Genomic DNA, 19630 nt, shown 5'->3' with positions numbered 1-19630 from the left:
CTGACACCCTAACCACTAAGCCACGTGCCTCCAAGTGTGTATGTGTGTTGTATATATATATATATATATATATATATATATGCTTGTGTATGTGTTTTTAAGTGCTCATGTATGTGCATGTGTGTGTGTGTGTACACCACCATGTATGTATATTATGTTTACTGATTTACTGGTATAAAACAGACGTTTTGTAAAAAGATATATACCATTAGCAATTGAATAAGTAGATATTGATAAAAGAGGTGCCAAACTGAAACAAATACAGGTGGGTAGTAATTGCAATCAACTAAAACCTTTGAAGATGGTATCCCTTGAATGGCTGCAGTCCAATGAACGAGGCTAGTATAAAAGAAAAAATGGCAATTCAATTGTATCATGAAATAACATCATGAAATAACAAAACAAGAAAATAACAAATCAGATCATATATTAATCATCAGGATGAGATTAACATGTATATTATATTTTTTCTTTTACATAGCATTTTTAATCAATAAAAATAATAAAACAAAAATAATTATCTTTACACATCATTTGGAACTATAAAGCAAGAGTGAAGGCAATTGATTCACATAGAATAGAGTAAAAAAAAATCATAGATTTTGTATTTCATCTAGAAACCTATTTTGTTTATACCACATTTGCCAGCATTTATAAAACATCATGACAGAGACGCAGTAATTATTCAGTTATCTGTGACAACTTTGTTTTTCTTTTCCTATTTTATAGATAAACATAAAAGAAAATAGAGAAAAAGAGCAGGTTGCTTTCCAAACCAAAGTTATTAGGGGTTGTTTTTTTTTTTCATTTATAGATGAAAAAAAAAGGAAAGAAAAGCGTTAAAGACTCAAATTAAACCTATTACAAATGAATAAAATAAGAACTATTTTGTGAGATATAAATGATTTTATAATACAGTTCATTGATAGAAAAACACAGAGTCTTTATCATTAAGTGATTGTGATGATGAAGATGATGATGATGGTAATGATGATGATGATGATTAAAATGATGTCATTAGCAATGATAACATAGATAATACAATTATTTTAGAATACAATAACAGATTTCTTTTCAAAATAAAAAGAAAATAAAATCATTCTTTTGTTGAGAAATGGCATAGTACAACAAACACAAATAATGAGAAATAGCTTTGTTAATGGTTACATCTCTTCTACTAGCATATCAAATCTTCATGCAACTAACTCATAGGCATTTGTGAGAAATGTCTTTGGCACCAGACCAATCTGGCCATCAAGCATTCCAATCCACCAAGATTGCTTATCATATTCTTTATTCAGAATCCTGATCAGATCTCCTTCTTTAAAAGCAAGCTCAGTGCTGTCATCTGCTACACAATCCCAAAGGCTGTAATAGATGTTCTCATAATCATCTGGCTTTATTTCCACTTTGGTGTTTCGAAGGAACTTCTGTACATCAGTGCCAATATCATCATACACTTCTCCTATCAGACCATCATCAGAGGCAGCTGGTTCAGTGGGGCGGACAGTTGGAGGATTTCTTTCTGGCAGAGCTGGAGGAGGAGGAGACATATTAGATTTGAGAAGCAAGTGCTTCGGTGACCCTGGGATAGGAGGCAACTCAGCTTTCTTGATTGGTGTTAGTTCAGAATCATCTGGCAGACAGTTTAAGTTATCATCATATACCTCTTCAGCAATGGATGGCCGTCCATTAATAGGCATGATTTCATCAAATTCTTCATAAATGCTCTCCCCATCTGAAAAATACAAAACACACTTTGTTATGTCTGAGGAAAGTCATAGTCTTAATGCCTTATTATCCAACACACTCACTGGCTTGATTTCCACTCATTTAGTATTTATGCTTTTTCTTCCAAAATCTTTGTTGCTTTTGCAACTTTGTGAATGGATGTTGAAAGTCAACATCCATTCACAAAGTTGCAAAAGCAATGAAAGTTTTGAAAGAAATAATATAAATAATAAATGAGTGAAAATCGAACCAGTGAGTGTGTTAGATAATGCACCACCAGTGAAGGGACAAGGCATAGTGGTTAGGGTATTGCTAGATTGTGGTTTGATTCCAGGACCAGGCAGCGTATTGTGTTCTTGAGCAAAACACTTAATTTCAAGTTGTATATATATTTATGAACATTTATTGATTGTATGTTTTCAGTGACCCAATCAGGCCAATTACTGGTCCCTGTAAGACATGTGAAAGGTAAAAATCAGTAGAGCATTAGGCAATATAAATTGTTTTTTTTTTTCTTTTTTTGTTATATCCATTTACATTCTGAAGCCAAATCCTGTCCATATCCACCTTGCTTTTCATCCATGTGATATCAATAAAATAAGTGTTGGATGTTGATGTGGCCGACTATACCATTCAAGGTGGTACCCCAGCATTGCAACAGACATTATCCTCATCACCACCATCGTCATTATTATTTCACATCTGTCTTCTATGCTGGCATATGTTGGATGGTTCGACAGGATCCAACAAGTTAGAGGAACACAACTTGTTCTAGTCTCAGTTTAAGGAAGGTTTCTAAGGCTAGATGCCCTTCCAAATGCCAACCACATTATAGAGAATATTGGGTGCCTTTTTTTCAAGTACCAACACAAGTGCGATTTCCATGTAACTCACAAAACCACATTTCAATGACCAAAATCACTAATTTGATTTTATATTAAAATGGAGGTGCCTTGTGTATAAATGATTCTGCATAGAATAGAGATTTTACCAAATTCTTACAATAATTATATTTGGTGATAGAGCCTTGAAATTCTATTCGTTCTGTAGCCTAAACCCACAGCAATAAATCCAAAGGAACGAGAGGTTTGAAAAGTGATTAGCATCCTTATACTAATGCAAGTTGGCTATGGATGAAAGCCACAACTTCATTATATGTTAGTGCAACATCCTTTTCAAAATAAAATAAATATTACTGGATTTAAGCTAGTGAAAATCAGTCAATTTGAATGCTAAAAGGTAAAAGAATTGATAAAATTGTTACCTTGATCATCCATCATTGAACTTGTCATCATATTCAAAGCAGCATTTTCAATGGAAGACTTCCAGTCAGCCAGTTCTTCTTTGGATGGAGCCACAAACTAAAGGAATAAAATAGTTTAATCAAAAGTAAATTCAACTTTAAATGAGATAACAAGAGAGAGTAAAGCATGATGAAGGGAACCTATTTTTGTGAGAGTATGGTAATGGACTGAGTAACAAAGTAAACGTTGTTGGTGAGGAGTACGGAAAGGCTTAGTGTTGAAGGTTTGTGAAAAAGAGAAGAGCAGAGTCATAAAGGTGAAGGAGTGTATTGTGTAGGGTGGAGTTCAGTGCTATCCCATGTTTAACCCTTTAGCATTTAAAGCAGCCATATCCAGCCAAAATATTCTGCCTGCTTTATGTTCCAGCTAGCCAGATCTTGCTTCTCACACCTACCCTACAATGTCATTCTAAAAATAAACAATCACATCATCAAAATTTTGATGCTACAAGACAATTCGTGATTAATTCAGAGCAATGTGAATAAATAAGCATTACATTTACCAAAATAATCCAAATGCTAAAGGATTAAAGAGTAAATATGGAGGAAAATATGATGGGGAGGGTTCATGAAAGAGAGAAAGATGTGGATGCTGAGGATCCAGAATGGCAGTGGAAACAGGATGATTGAAGAAAAGACAGGATTTTGGGCTCGTGGAGATAGACCAGAGAGGGAGATGAGAATGTGATGATTTTAGGTGAGCTGAGGGTAGTAGTGTAGAGAATAACAAAGATACTCTTGGAAGATAGAGTATGGAAGGAACAGGTAAAAGAAAGAAGGTATTAGTATCAGGGTTTAGGAAAAAGAATGGCACACAGCAATAAAGATGAATGAGGTGTTATGTGAGAGAAAGATCTAATACTATCTATATAAGAATATATACAAATGTTATAAACAAAATTTACCAGATAAGATCGTTTTCCCGGAGACACAAGTTCAAAACTCAGCTCCTTTTTGCTCGCTTCTTTTACCACATTTGGATTTGTTCTTACTTCATAATCTAAAAGCAAAAATGCAAAAGAGAAAAGAAAAATTAAGCAAATTTTAAAAGTGATGTTAATGAAGAGTCACATGATCTATTATGTCATTAGAGTAGGTCTGTTATGAGCCCTAGAGTTTTACTCAGTTTCCACAGCAGATAAGTGACTGAAATTACATCACTACACCATGGACAAGATGCTTGTACACCACAGTGTTAGCTTCCTAGCTATTACTGGAACTCATTTACAACTGATTGGAATGAGAAATGTGAAAATAAATGCCTTTCTCAAGAACACAATGTACCACCAGGTCCAAGAGTGGAAACCATGATCTAACAATCATGAGTGCAACACCCTACCCACTAGGCCATGCATTATCATGTAAATGGAGTAAATTAAAAGATTTTGCTTTGATTAAGAGTATTAAGGCAAGAGGAACCATCTTTCTCTAAGCTACATTCAGGGAAGAATTTGAACTCGGAACCCACTACAAGCCACTGGAAACTTGTCTCTACTATGTATGTATAGCATATGCTTTATCTGCTCATTGTATCTATTTTCCCTTACATGGACTGCACCAATGAAGTGTTGATTGTTCAGGTCCTGAAAATAATACTGTGTTGATAAGATACAAATCCAGCAAACCCTTCAACTAGCTGCCCAAACCACTAAAAATGAAAGACCATCTGGAGATGGAAGAAGCACAGTTTGTTGCTGAACTAAATTCTAACACTTCTCGACCTAAGATCAATATCAAAATTCTAAATTCCAACACTTGCAGTCTCTGCCATTAAGAGTACAATCATTTTTCCAGATGCCCAGATACCTCTACAATACCCTCAAAATATTATAGCATCTAACAACACTACAACACACCAGAACATTACAACATCCAGTTAATGCTATAATACCCTAGAACATGACAACACTCATGTTCCAGAACACTAGAAAAACACACACAAAATTGCAGCACCATCAGGGTTTGTAAGGGAGGGATCCATACAGTAACTTGATCTAGGGCCCAGACATCTGAGAAAGAGTTTCCATGAATACTTATGGACCTCTCTCTCATAAAAAATATAAAAGAAAGAAAAACTTTTCAGTCACATTGAATTTTGAGGGGAGTTCTCCTTTCACTACCAATACTACTACTACCAGTAGAGCCCAGAAACAACTACCACTTCATAAAATTTCTCATGGAAGCCCTGAGTACACCATGAAACACTCAACCCAGAAAAATATAAAAACCACAGACAAAAAAGTCAGCTGTAGTATCAATAGCTATACATAATCATTGTCTGCATAGCCATAACACAACATAACACCAGTCAGAAGATATGATTTTATCGCTTGGCTAGTTGTCCAGTACTCCACTAACTTAGCCATCAATGTTCCTATTCAATGTCCCAGGAAAGACATTAAACCACATCTGGTGATAAGGCTGCTTGATCAAGAGTTCAGGAGTTTGGAGAATTGTAGAGGTATCCTCCAATGGTACAGTCAAAGATCCTAATTATGGGTCAAATAGCAGCAGATGTTACTATGGCTTAAAGTACACAAGACAGAGGAGAGGTGGCCTCTAGACATGTGTCACACAGTGGTAGAACACAATGAGAAATCACTGCTTTATCTTTACAAAGAAAATGCATGAATCTTCAGACTTTTGCATAGAAGACCATGATTAATGATACTTGTAAAACAGGCATGGCACATGAAGAGAGAGAGAGAGTTCCTACCCAAACCCTCTAAGCATGAAAATTACAAATTTCAAAACATTATTTAAAAAAGGACAAGAAAAGGGTAAAAAGTGGTGAATGAAACTTACCCTTGAGGATAAAAGCACCCAATTGACGTTTATCTGACTGTTTATCATAATAGTATAAAATATTATCCTTGAGAACACACCAGCGCTTTTGATAGGACTTGAAAAGCAGTACATTTTCTGAAATAGTAATTAATTGATTCACAAATAATTACACAATGATATGACAGATACATTTATTATGTTAAAAATAGTTTTAATCTCTGAACAACAAATCTCATATATACAATCCATGCTTGCATGCAAAACAGACATAAAATGATGATGATATATATATTGTTCATTTGCTAGTTCATTTTATTGAAGTCTGTTAATCTGTGCTAGAGTGGATGAGATGACTATATTGTTTAACATCATATATATATTAAGAGAGAGAGGTACACATATATATGTATGTATATCTAGATTACAGGTAAGTTCACTGCCATCAATTCATCCTGAATAAAATTCACCACAAGGAAAGGTCACCAAAAAAATATATCCCTAATACCTCACCATTAATAGTTAAAAACTATTTTATTGAACAAAAAATGGTGAATTGATGATGGTGAACTTTCCATGTGGTGATTTGATGATGGTGAACTCTCCCTGCAGTGAATTGATGACAGTGAACTTACTGGACACGGTATGTCTATATACTTGTATATACAATGGTTGCTTCATTTTGTCAGATGATAAACATCTTACATTCAACCTGAGTTTTCTAATTTACTTTCATCATTGCATGCACACAGACATGACTTTTCAGGCCAGCCAATGACTTACATGTTATTAGACACAAATGACATATTTGATCTTGTGTCAGCACAAAATTAATTTCATTTGTTTATAGCATTTATTATTGATGAAACTCAAGGTGGTGTTTTAAACCAAGAATGGTCTTGCATGTCTTGTTGCAGACCAGACATGTAGTGGGGCCTGAAGGTACGGACAGTGCTGCCACCTGATAATTTGTACCTGTTGATTCTCATGAGCCTCCAAGTGGTTTATATAGATTGATTTACTGATAAGGACACTCTTTTACTTGTTTCAGCCATTTGACTGCGGCCATGCTGGAACACCACCTTAAAAGGATTTTTAGTCGAAGAAATCAACCCCAGCACTTATTCTTTGTAAACTTAGTACTTATTCTAGCTGTCTCTTTTGCCAAAACACTAAATTACAGGGACATAAACACACCAACACCGGTTGTCAGTGATGGGAAGATAAACAAAGACACATACACATAAATATATACATATATACATATACATATATATATATATATATGGCCGATGCCAGACCCCTCTGGCACCTGTGCAGGTGGCACGTAAAAAACACCCACTACACTCGCGGAGTGGTTGGCATTAGGAAGGGCATCCAGCTGTAGAAACTCTGCCAGACTAGACTGGAGCCTGGGGCAGTCCCTAGCTCCCCAGACCCCAGTCGAAACCGTCCAACCCGTGCTAGCGCGGAAAACGGACGTTAAACGATGATGATGATGATGATGATATACACACACACACACAATGGACATCTTTCAGTTTCTGTCTACCAAATCCACTCACAAGGCTTTGGTCAGCCTGAGGCTACAGTAGAAGACACTTGCTCAAGGGACCGAACCTGGAACTATGTGGTTGGGAACTAACCTTCTTACCACATAGCCAGTTATGTGTTACTAGCATCTGTTTATTCTACTTTTCTTAGTGCTCTCTTTAGTTCAGCATGTACTCTCTTCATTCAACATTCTACATGCTGACATAATCCTTGTTCTCTAATTTAATTGATCCAGTGCTTCCTCTTCTCAATGATTTAAATCAATTTTCATATGGTTCAGGTTCTGCATGATATCATCTTTGACTCTTTTTCTGGGTATATGTTGTGATTTTCCTTGCACTAATTCACCATAGGAAAGTTTCTTTAATCTAGAACAGTGGTTCTCAACTGGGGTCCATACAGTCCCTGAAGATCCATATAAGATTTTGGGGGGTTCATACAACAAAATAGTAAATTGGGGATCCACTGTAGTATATTAAGGTACCACAAAAAAGTTTTGATTTAGAAGTATCTATTACAAGGATCAGCTAAATTTCTTTCTCAAATATTTTATATAGTTCAACCTACACAAGTTAATGTGTGAAAAGCAAAATGGGAATTTTGAAAAAAATTTCTATAGAACTAGTTTTTAAACACTGATTGGCTATGGGGGTTCACCAAAATAAAATAGTAATCAAAGGGATCCATAGATAAAAAAAATAGTTGAGAACCCCTGATCTAGAAGATCAATACTAGCATATGCTTTTCAGAGAAACAACACTGAGAAGAATGTCAGACATAGAATAATCAGGATATAGTAATAAACTACCCACAGTTGTCCAATCATTATAAAAAGTAAATCACATAAGGCTGGGGTGGTATTGGATCATGATACAGTAAGACTACCGGTAATAGCAAACTGCCCATTGCTGTCCAAATCTAGCTATTTTTCTTTTTTTTATGGCCAGGTTCCAACCTGGGCCACAACAACAAAGTCCATCCACCACACTTCTAAGTCCAACATCACTGCCTTGATATCTTGGATACATCACAAATCAGTGTCTGCAATCAAGTTGTCGATGTGTGACAACATTTTCTTCTTCTTACAACACCATGAAGAGGGTTCCACAAGACTAATCTGGATGCTTCCAGTTCTGGATGGTGCACAGAGTGACCAGACAGTCACAGACATCTTTTCCTGTTCTGCTCACTAACTTATGGCAGATCTCCAGAAAAGGCATTTGTTTGTCACATGTTGCTGCCATTTCACATTCAGAGATATTTGTAGCATCTCTGTGTAGCAGTTATCTAAGCCCATTTGATAATTTCTTTTGTCAGTGTACATGTTTCACTACCATATAATAGCACTGATTTGACAGTTACAATGAATAACTTGATTTTGTCTCACCTGGACAATTTGGAATTACAATCATTATAAAAAGTAAATCAAATAAAGTTAAGGTGGTATTGAAACATGATACAATAAAACTTTTTACTATGGTTAAACATTTACTGACCTAGGCTAAAATAGATAAAAATAGATGAATATATTCCAAGTAGTACCAAAATATATCATGATTTGGTGGGCCAAGTTGCTAATACTAATGCCTATAGAAAGAGGCATCAGCATGGAACATAGACTAGTTAATTAAAGTTACAAAGAAAGAAATTATCAGTGGTTTAATTCTATTTAAAAGAGATTATATTTTGTTAAAGACAAAATTTCTTTTAATTTAGCTAAGCAGAATAAGATGAATTCAATATGTATGGTATGATTTAAGGGGGAAAAAACACTAATAAAGAAAAAAAAGATTCATCAATAAATAAAGTGCAATAAATTAAATTAATAAATCAATGGGGGAGAATTAAAGTGCAAGAAAATTAATATATTTAAATGGCATATTGTACTTATTTTGTTTTTTAATTTTTCTAAAAGGATTAGAGCACTTCTTCTTACATCACCATGAAGTGAGTTCCACAAGACTAATTTTCAGCACTCTTCACTATGTGTGTGTTTGTGTGCATAAAGACATGTGGCTTAGTGATTAGGGCATTCAGCTCATAATCATAAGTTCAATTCACAATGGCATGTTGAGTCATTGAACAAGACACTTTATTTCATGTTGATCCAGTCCACTCAGCTGGCAAAAATGAGTAGTACCTGTATTCCAAAGGGCCAACCTTGTCACACTTTATGTCACGCTGAATCCCCCTGAGAACTAGGTTAAGGGCACATGTGTCTGTGGAGTGCTCAGCCACTTGCTCATTAATTTCATGAGCAGGCTGTTCTACTGATTGGATCAAGTGAAACCCTTGTTGTCATAACCGACAGAGTGCCATAGATATATGTGAGGTGATGAGGACAATGATATATCAGAATGTTACAAATAAAATTAAAAAAACATATATGCTGAAATATTACAAATCTGAAATATATTTTTCAAAAACAGAACCTTTTCTGCGTTTCTTTTCTAAAACACCGGTTTTGGTAGGATTTACAATGTCTGTGGCAGCTATGAAGGGAATTGCTGTGAAGAAAGAAAAACAAAATTTCAACAATAATACAGCGAAAGAAATTGAGAATTTTTTCCTTCTTTATTATTTTATTATTTGTACTAATCTAGATGCTAACAGCTGAGTTAGGGTTAGTGTTGGATCACTAGCAAAACTTTGAGACCTATGAATGTTTCATTGTTCGTTGTTATGTTTTAGCAATAGTTGGATGTATTCAACTTCTAAGAGTAAATAATTAAAAAAAGAAATGAAAATATTTGCTTCCACTGCAAGCTATAATTATTGTCAACCCCAATTTAATGCAAAATAAGAAATTAATAAGGTGATTGATAGTTTTTCCTAAAAAAACAATATCTTGTCTTGTTTTCTGTTATAATTCCATTCACAACTAGGATGCACCATAGAAATAAAATCAGATTTCTCGACCAGTACTTTATATTATCAACCCCAGAAGCAGGAGTTGTTATCTAGCTTATTTGACAATTTCTTTGTCAGTGTCCTTGTTTCACTGCTATATAATAGCATTGGTTTTGATATAGATGCTATGAATGTCCCTAAATGTGATATAGCAGCAACATATGATGAATGCCTTTATGGAGCACTCTAACAGTGCTGCTAATTCACTGCTTATGTTGTTATTATTACTTTTATATTTATATAAGAGTTTCACAAAGGACACTTTCCAGGTAACAGCAAGTTCGTCTGCCTGAGCTTGAAGGAATTTATCATCAATATGTCAGTATTATTTTGATTCATTTTCATCTTATTAACAGAAGCTACTTAAAATTAAGTAGAATTTTAATCTATTCAACAGGATATTAGAAATGAAAATGAAACAAAATTTCATTTAGTTTGTATGAGCCATGCTCATCTATTTTCTGATCTATTTGAAAATGAGAACTATAGTCAATTGTTTTGTTTGTTTTTTCTCTTATGCTACAATTTATGAACAATGGCATCACTGATTATGAATTTTCAGTAATTGATTGCTAGTTTACTACATTTCTGAAGGCAAATGCCTGAAGACAAATGTTAGGGTGTGACACTAGCATGTTGATTTCTTAACAATGTTTACATCCTTCACTGACATACACAGATGTAGATTGCAGACATCTCTACCAAATTCCACTCACATAACACTGGTCAACCTGAGGCTGTGGTAAAAGATATTTGACCAAAATGTCATACTCTCAGATGGAACTAGGAATCATGTGGTTACAAAGTGAACTTCTTAACAAAACAGCTATACCTAAAATCATTAACACCAGCACATACCTACTAATTATTCTATAAATCTCTGAAAGATGAAAGCAAAATAAACAATCCAGTCATATTTTTGAGTTCAGAACTATTTTTAAACAAGAATAATTGGTAGACAAAATACTACGAGTGCTATGTCTCACATTCCAATATTTCTGTTGGAAAATGGAAAATAATACCATGCCATTCTTAAATCCAAAATTGTAAACAGAAAATCAATAAAACAGTGATAAATTCTTGTGATAAATACAAAAAAATGTAAAACATGGAAAATACTTACAGTCTGAATATCCAACTTCATCTTCCTCCGTATTTGTACTTCCCCCAGTAAATGAAGACTCATCTCTGCTATCTTCTGACAAACCAACACTGCTACCTACAATGGAAACAGAACTCCAGGAATATTTTATAAAACAACAGAGAATACAACATAGTTTTAAATGATAATATGATGAAGATAGCTGTTAAAGTAAAGAGGTAGGATATGGCCACCTGAATCAGCCTCGGTAGTTTACTAACTATGAAAAGCAGCGTAGATCCTAGCAGAATTTAAACTCAGAACAGTGAAAATTGAAACATTAAGCATGTCCAGTTTGGTTTTCTTCTATTGTTTTTCCTTACCATATAATCATTTTGAGTAAGTCCTTAATCTTCCATATATTAACCCTTTTGTTACCATATTTCTTCTAAAGTACATCTCCTTTGTTTCAATTAATTTTGAAAATAATGAAGAATTTAGTAAAATAACATTGTCATTATTAAGCTGGTGAAATTTTGATGAGAGGTTTTAGTTTAGATCACTTTTTCACAGGCAGTCTGTGTCATAGAATCTGTGATGGTCTCAGGTGGGTTGGAATAAAAAAGGATTAAATATTTTAACACTAATTTAACTATTGTTTTTTACATAGCTGTTGTCTGAATAATATATTCTTAGAACAATTCCATATTCCTACACTAACAAATATTGTACATTTATTTAAATGACTGTCTCTTGAATACAGTGAAGTCTGTACTCAACTGATGAGGTCATAATAGCTCTGAAACATCCAGAGTTATCTTTTGAACTTGCCAAAATTAAAATTAAAATATTAGTCATTGACTAATATTTTATATTTGTTTGTGTTTCCTCACAGCGAGGATGACAGGGGACCAAGACTTCTGGTGGTTTGCTGGGCTTGAAAAGACATGTTAAGCTAAGCATAGCTGCCCTTGCATACAGACTCATCCCTTGGAATCCTCTCCAGCTGAGTATCCCTAATCTTGCAGACTTGTAAGTGCTGGTGCCATGTAAAAAGCACCCAGTACACTCTGTAAAGTGGTTGGCATTAGGAGGGGCATCCAACCATAGAAACCATGCCAAAACAGACATGGAGCTTGAATAGCCCTTCAGCTAGTCAGCTGCTAGCAAACTGTCCAACTCATGCCAGCATAGAAAATCGATGTTAAATGATGATAATGATGATGATGATGATGATGAAGCAACTGCATAGTTATTTTTACTTCACTTTTTAATCCCTTAGAATTCATATTACTCTGTCAAATATTTTGAATTAATCATGCATTGTCTTATAGCTTCAAGATTTCAATGATGTAATTGTTTATTTTTATAATGACACTGTAGAGTAGGTGTGAGAGACTGGATCTGGCCAGTTCAAAATTGGGAGAATATTTGGGCTGAATATAGCCAGTTTAAATGCCCACAGCTTCAGAAGTAAGACAAAATGGCTAAAGTAAAATTTGATGTGGCTAGTGGAACAGCATCTTAATTCATAAAGACTGTGCCAAATTATAAGAAATTCCTTATATTGAAATTGTTTTAGTACTAACATAATAAAAACCATTATTTAAAAGAGAAAGAATTCTTGATTTGGCACACTTTTGGAACCAAATTATAATTCCTTATTATAGTGAAATTGTTTTAGTATTTACATAATATAATTCATTGTTTAAAAGAGAAAAAATTCATTTTTACTTGATTTTTGGCATACTCTAGACCAAATTATAATAATTTCCTTATTATACTGGAAATGTTTTAACACATACATAATATATAATACTTTAATCAAAAGCGAAAGAATTACTACTCACTTGATTTCGGCACACTTTTTGGACTGGTTCCTACTGGTGGAACAACATCAATTTGAAGCTGAGGGTATTCTTGCTTCAAATTATTTAACTTTTCCAAAAGTAAGTTCCGGCTTTTGTTTGTGCTGCTACTGAGATTCTCATTTTTTAATGTTTCCACAAGAAACTTTTCTACATCTGAATAGAAATAAATAACATAAGAAAGATTTTTTTTTAATTTTCAAATATCACTTTAAAAAGCACTAAGTCATGTTGTTTTGTTTGTATTTTTGTGATTTAAAACAAAAATTTTAGTTTTTCAAGAAGAAGACAAAAAAAAAGGAATTGTGTAGATAAAATGTTTAATGTCAAGTTTCAACATTATGACTAACAATATTGTTGTCTTTAATTAAAAGAAGTAACACTTGAAACTAGTCATTATACTCATCGCTCTACTTCTTATCACTCATAATATTTTTGTCTCCTATCTTAAGTCTTGCAGAAAATATTACTCAGAAAACATCACACACACATACATACATGCACTATAAAAAGCCTAAGCAAAAAGGGAACACTTATGGTGAATTAATGTGGAACTTACAGCTCCGGTACCCTGACTATAAATTCTCATTTGTAATTTGTACCTATCATCCGAGGTGCATTAGACTATGTACCTTCAAATTTATACAAAACCCAAGAAATACTAGGTTTTTCAAAGAAACAGCTAAAGAAACTGATGTGGATTCTCTAAATCCAACTTATTACACTGGTCTGCATGATTTTTTTTTATTGGTTGTATGCTATCTTTTTCTGAATATATATGAAAAATAATGAGTCATTGTGTTTTTTATTCATCTCTATCACATCAGGTTGTCAAGTTATATGGAGATGTTACTTTTCTCTTTTTGTTTAACATAAGTAAATGATAAATTAAAATACTTACTTTATATTGACTTAAATGTTAAATCTAATATATTTTTCTTTATTTTCAGTCTGTGAAAATGTCTAGAGGCTGCATCAATTAGCCAGATATATTCTATGTCAGTGGGTAATTCACCCCTTCAGATTCCCAGAGCAATAGTACTCCTTTGTTGAAGTGCTGCTATTTAACTTATTTTGGTTGCAAACTAGGAGACCAGGGCAAGCCATTTGCACCTCACAAAGCTTGCAAGAGTTGATTCAGTAAGCCTCAAATGTGGTCAGTTGGAAAACTTAAATGTATGCCCTTTGGTACGGCGGGAGCAGATGAACCACTATGATGACTGCTACTTTGGATTCAACAAGAAGACTAAAGATCAAGGCGGCAAGCTGGCAGAAATGTTAGCACACTGGGCAAAATGCTTAGTGGTATTTCGTCTACTGTTACGCTCTAAGTTCAAATTCTGCCGAGGTCAACTTTGCCTTTCATCCTTTCGGGGTCGATAAATTAAGTACCAGTTATGCACTAGGGTCAATGTAATCGACTTAATTCCTTTGTCTGTCCTTGTTTGTCCCCTTTATGTTTAGCCCCTTGTGAGCAATAATGAAATAAGAAGACTAAAGATCACATAATATACCCAAATATTCCTTCAACAATAAGACCTGTTCCACACTCAGATGATATACCTGTACCTGTGCCTCCTGAGACACGGGAAATTTAATCAGAGTCTGATACTAGTGATACTAATGAGATGGAAGTAGATTATGAGCCACCAACAAATGACGATTCCAAATCATTTAACCAAGTTGAGCTCAATGACTTGGTTAGAGACCTTAACCTTCCAAAAGGAAGTGCACAGTTATTTGGCTCTAGACTGCAGGAACATAAGCTCCTAACTCCTGGAACAACATTCGCTTGGTACCATCATCGTGAAGCAGAATTCATTCAGTTCTTTGAGAAAGAGGATTCTTTAGTTTTCTATTCAAATATTTCTGGCCTTATTGAACACATGGGGATGTCATACAAAGCAGATGAATAGAGGCTCTTCATTGATTCTTCTAATAGAAGTTAAAGGCTGTTCTTCTCTACAATGGCAAACACAACTGAATCTGTGCCAACTGACCATAGTGTCCAAATGCCAGAAACACAGAAAAATATGAAGACAATAATAACGGCAATCAAGTACCATAATCACAATTTTCTCATTTCTGGTGATTTAAAAGTTATTGCTCTCCTACTAGGTCTTCAAGAGGGATACACTGAGTATCCCTGTTTGCTGTGTCTTTGAGATGGTAGGGCAGACACCCAACACTATGAACAAATAGACTGGCCATCAAGAACCAGCTTCTTACTCGGAAATCAAAACATGAAAGCTATGCTACTAGTTGACCCAAAAAAAATTCTGCTGCCACCACTCCACATCAAATTAGGGCTTATGAAAAATTTTGCAAAGACCCTGAACAGGAATGGATCTGCTTTCAAGTACCTGGAGTCAAAGTGTCCTCATATAAGTGAAGGCAAGCTAAAAGCAGAAATTTTTGTTGGCCCTCAGATTCAGAAACTGATGAGGGACAAGCAATTTGAGAAAGTATTAGCAGGTGTCAAAGTGTCCAAAACTTCTTAAGAAACAGCAGCTCCCCAGAAAATGAAAAAATGATCCAAGACCTGATATCAAGTTTCCAACAACTTGGGTCTAGAATGAGTGTGAAGATTTCCCCAAGAATTGTGGGGACTACAGTGAAGAACAAGGAGAGCGGTTTCATCAAGACATTTGCGGCATGGAAACTCGATACAAGGGCAAACAGAATGTCAACATGATGGTGGATTACTACTGGACATTGAAACATGATGGTCCCAATGCACAGCACAAGCAGAAATCAAAGCGGCCCTTCTTTTGAATTAATATGTAGGCTAACCATTAGGAGCATACTTTTTACATTCATTTGGTTTGATGTTGATAATTCTGATTCATTTCATAATGAACATGGTTCATTTCATGTTGATTTGAAAAACATATGTTCTTAAAACTAAGAGAATGAGTTTTTCCTTGATTACTTGTTTCATTTTAATAAAGTAATGATTTATTAAAAATTCACATTTTTTATTATTAATAATTTTATTCAACATCTTTATGTGACAGAGCAAAATGGTTTAGATATTTAAAATCAGCACCCCAAGAATATGTAACATCACACCCATGAATAAAAATTAAAAATTCCCAAATGCAGGCCAGTGGTAGCAGCACAGTGAAGATTTGTAAGTCGTTCCAAGGATTCTACATCTGAGATTTTTTAGGCAAATAGATATACACATTTAGATGTATGTATCATCAGCTCAATCAACACATCAACTCAACACCAGGAACTCTCTTAACTCCAAAAAGTCTTGTCACTTTGTTAGTGAACGGCTTGAATGTTCTTAAGAACTTAAATAAAACTTAATGAAAAATCATGTGTATGTATGTGTGTGTGTGTGTGGTTGTGCGGTTAAGAAATCCACTTTGCATAGTTTCAGGTTTAGTCACATAGTTTCTAGAGTTCAGTCCTACTGTGCAGAAACTTGAGCAGGAGTTTCTAACTTTAGTCCAACTAGTGCTATATGAGTGAATATAGTACACAAAAAGCGTAGAAAACTTATTGTATGAGTGTGCCTGTGTGTGAGAGAGCATATAAGTATGCATGCAGTGCATATATATATATATATATATATATATAGTGTGTGTGTGTGTCTTATGAGCTCTTCTGTCATTAGACAACAGATGAGAGTTCCGCAATTTTTTACTGAACAACCACACGGATGATTTACTTATAGTGACCAGATGTTTGTGTTCACATAAACTCACTCCCTCCATCGAATTGACATTACCTGTACAGGTGCACAAGTATGCCGCATGTCAAATATCAAAATGATCACACAGCAGCATGAAATGAAGTGTTTGGCTCAAGAACACAATACAACACCTGGTCTGGGAATTGAAACCACAATTTGTGATTGTAAGTACAACACCCTAACCACAAGGCCATGCACTTTCACTTAATACACACACACACACACATATATGTATTTCACTTTTGAAGTCTGGAGAAGGGATAGGCTGTCCAAGAGGCTAAGCTTGATATTATAATTGTTCTGTTTAAACCAAACAGGAAAGACGTGAATAGGGAGAAGTTTCTGGAGAGAAAGGGCGTACTGGTTAATGAAGGGTTGAGAAAGCTGGATGCACCAAGAGTGAGGAGAAGTGAGGAGATGGGTGGGTCATAAGTACCTAAATGGAGGAGGTACGAAGCCAGCCAACTCCAAGAAATAGAGACCCTTATAGAGGTAACAGAAAAGGTAGAGAGACAAGAGACAGTATATTTGTAGGTCAGGAATTAAGGACATGTGCAGCCAGGGATAAGTGACATAAAACTGGTAGAATCCCAACCAGTCTTGGAGAGCTATAGTATCTAAAGAAAGGGGGTACTATGCAAATATGTGATAGCACATTGGACAATTGCAATGAAGCAGTAATTAGATGATTCAATAGGTACAGGGAAGGACGTGGTTTGGAAAAGGTCGAGTTTTTAGGTTAGAAAAGGGTGTTTGAATGTCAGGGTCCATGTGGAGTGTGAGTAGGAAATGAAATGCGTTGGTGTAAAGAGTTGAGAATAGCAAAGGATTCAGCCTTTGCACTGACAGCATCAGTGTGGGAACCATGAGGAGTAGGGAACGCTGAAGTCACCTAGGACAATAATTTCAAAAAGGGAGATAAACGTTCTCAGTGCAACAGGAGATACAGTCAAAGAGTTGCTGAAGGTTTAGGAAGTTCAGAGCGTGATAGAAGGAACAGATATATTTAGGTGAATGAGAGAGAGAGAAAATTGAGCCAGAATGACTGGCGGAGAGCTGGCAGAAACGTTAGCATGTCGGGTGAAATGCTTAGTGGTATTTGATCTTCTGCTACGTTCTGAGTTCAAATTCCACCGAGGTCGACTTTGCCTTTCATCCTTTCGGGGTCGATTAAATAAGTACCAGTTACGCACTGGGGTCGATATAATCGACTTAATCTGTTTGTTTGTCCCCTGTGTGTGTATCCCCTTGTGGACAGTAAAGAAATAAGAATGACTGGAAATCATTATTGTTTAAATTTAGACAAGAAAAATGAAAGGCAGAGAGAGTGGAGTCTATATATATGCAGATACCACATTTTGAGTCAAATTTGAGTAGAGAGTGTACAATGGGCAAGAGAGATAGATAGGGGCTGAGAAATTTGTACCTTAGAGAGAATTCAGTGTGGTTAGAGTGTAAGAGATGTGTGGGATCAAGGTTGGTGAGAAATCCTTGAATGTTTGAAAAGAGGGGAAAGAATTGAGCAAGAAAGTGCAGATGGTGATGGTACATAGAATGCTTATGGAAATCACTAAACCAGAGGCCTGGTCCAAATGCTTACAACAGTGTGAACTCTGCTAAAAGTATCGAAAAAGCCAAATGGTACACTAAGCTAGGTGGTGAAGTACACCTACTCAAAGTGCACTACTATCAAATAGCCCTACCCCATCATCTCCCCACCCCTTATCCTTCCATCACTCTTCTAAATATTGCATTATTTTGCTGCTGTAATTAAAGTAGAATTACATATTGCATCTCTCTCTCTCTCTCTCTGGAACCACTTCCTTTTGACATCCATCCTTCATACTTAACATCATGGTTCCTCATTTCTAAACTGCCAGTCCTCACTCTCTCTCCTCCAACCACTTACTATTGACACATATATCTCACTCTTAATGTCATCTCATATTTATCATTGACCAGCCGCCACTTTTGTTTGCTACTCACTACATTCACCCCTATGTACCTCTGACCACCTCCACCTCTGCTATTATCTGTGTTTAGCTCTCCCTGACACTCTTGGCTTCTTTTCTGTTCACTCCCTTTCTATAAGTGCCAGTTATCACTTCCTCTCCACTGAGCCACTTCTCCTGACATCTATTCCTCATTCATATCACCAATTCTCACACTCATAATTACCACTGACCATTCGCTATATTCACTCCTGTCCCCATCTCTTACTCTTTCCAATACTCTTGCAGCCTTTACCCATCCACCTGATCTTCTGTCCCATTCACTCTTCCATTCAACTTGTACTTTGAGGATAGACTCAGACACATCATGGCACTTATCTTTATCTGTTTCCAGCTCCACCCCAATTACTTCAACCCATCCTTATATAATGCAAGATAGCCATGTATCTCTTACAACAAGAAACTTCTGTTCTGTTCTGGCACCATCTATCATGCTTTAACTGCTCAACACCAAGCATAAAACCACCTCCCTTTCTACTCTACCAACCATTTTAGTGCTACAAGCCACATGGTAACTTCACTAGTATTGGTGCCATGAAGAGCACTTGGTACATTGTAAAATGGCTGACATTAGAAAGAGCATCCAATTATAGAAAGCTTGCCGAATGGTTTCTGCAGCTGGATGGCCTTCTAACATTAGAGCAAAATGTGGTCTTCTGACCTACTGGACCTTGTTGAACA

The 19630-nt window shown here is 35.5% G+C and overlaps 1 protein-coding gene across 1 annotated transcript in view; it reads right to left on the bottom strand.

Moving 5' to 3' along the window:
- Nucleotides 1-417: 417 nt before the first annotated feature.
- The window catches only part of LOC115210619 (src kinase-associated phosphoprotein 2), a 24811-nt gene continuing 5598 nt past the window's right edge, over nucleotides 418-19630 (bottom strand). The window contains exons 2-8 of the mRNA XM_029779220.2: nucleotides 13214-13387; nucleotides 11406-11501; nucleotides 9805-9879; nucleotides 5840-5956; nucleotides 3940-4034; nucleotides 2996-3092; nucleotides 418-1738 (exon numbers count right to left, since the gene is read on the bottom strand). Of these exons, the coding sequence (XP_029635080.1) occupies nucleotides 1194-1738; nucleotides 2996-3092; nucleotides 3940-4034; nucleotides 5840-5956; nucleotides 9805-9879; nucleotides 11406-11501; nucleotides 13214-13387 (1199 nt within the window). The 3' untranslated portion in view covers nucleotides 418-1193. The remainder of the gene's footprint in view (nucleotides 1739-2995; nucleotides 3093-3939; nucleotides 4035-5839; nucleotides 5957-9804; nucleotides 9880-11405; nucleotides 11502-13213; nucleotides 13388-19630) is intronic.

The sequence above is a fragment of the Octopus sinensis genome, linkage group LG4 (genome assembly GCF_006345805.1).
Source record: "Octopus sinensis linkage group LG4, ASM634580v1, whole genome shotgun sequence".
NCBI lineage: Eukaryota > Metazoa > Mollusca > Cephalopoda > Octopoda > Octopodidae > Octopus > Octopus sinensis.
This window is presented reverse-complemented; position numbering and strand designations above follow the sequence as displayed.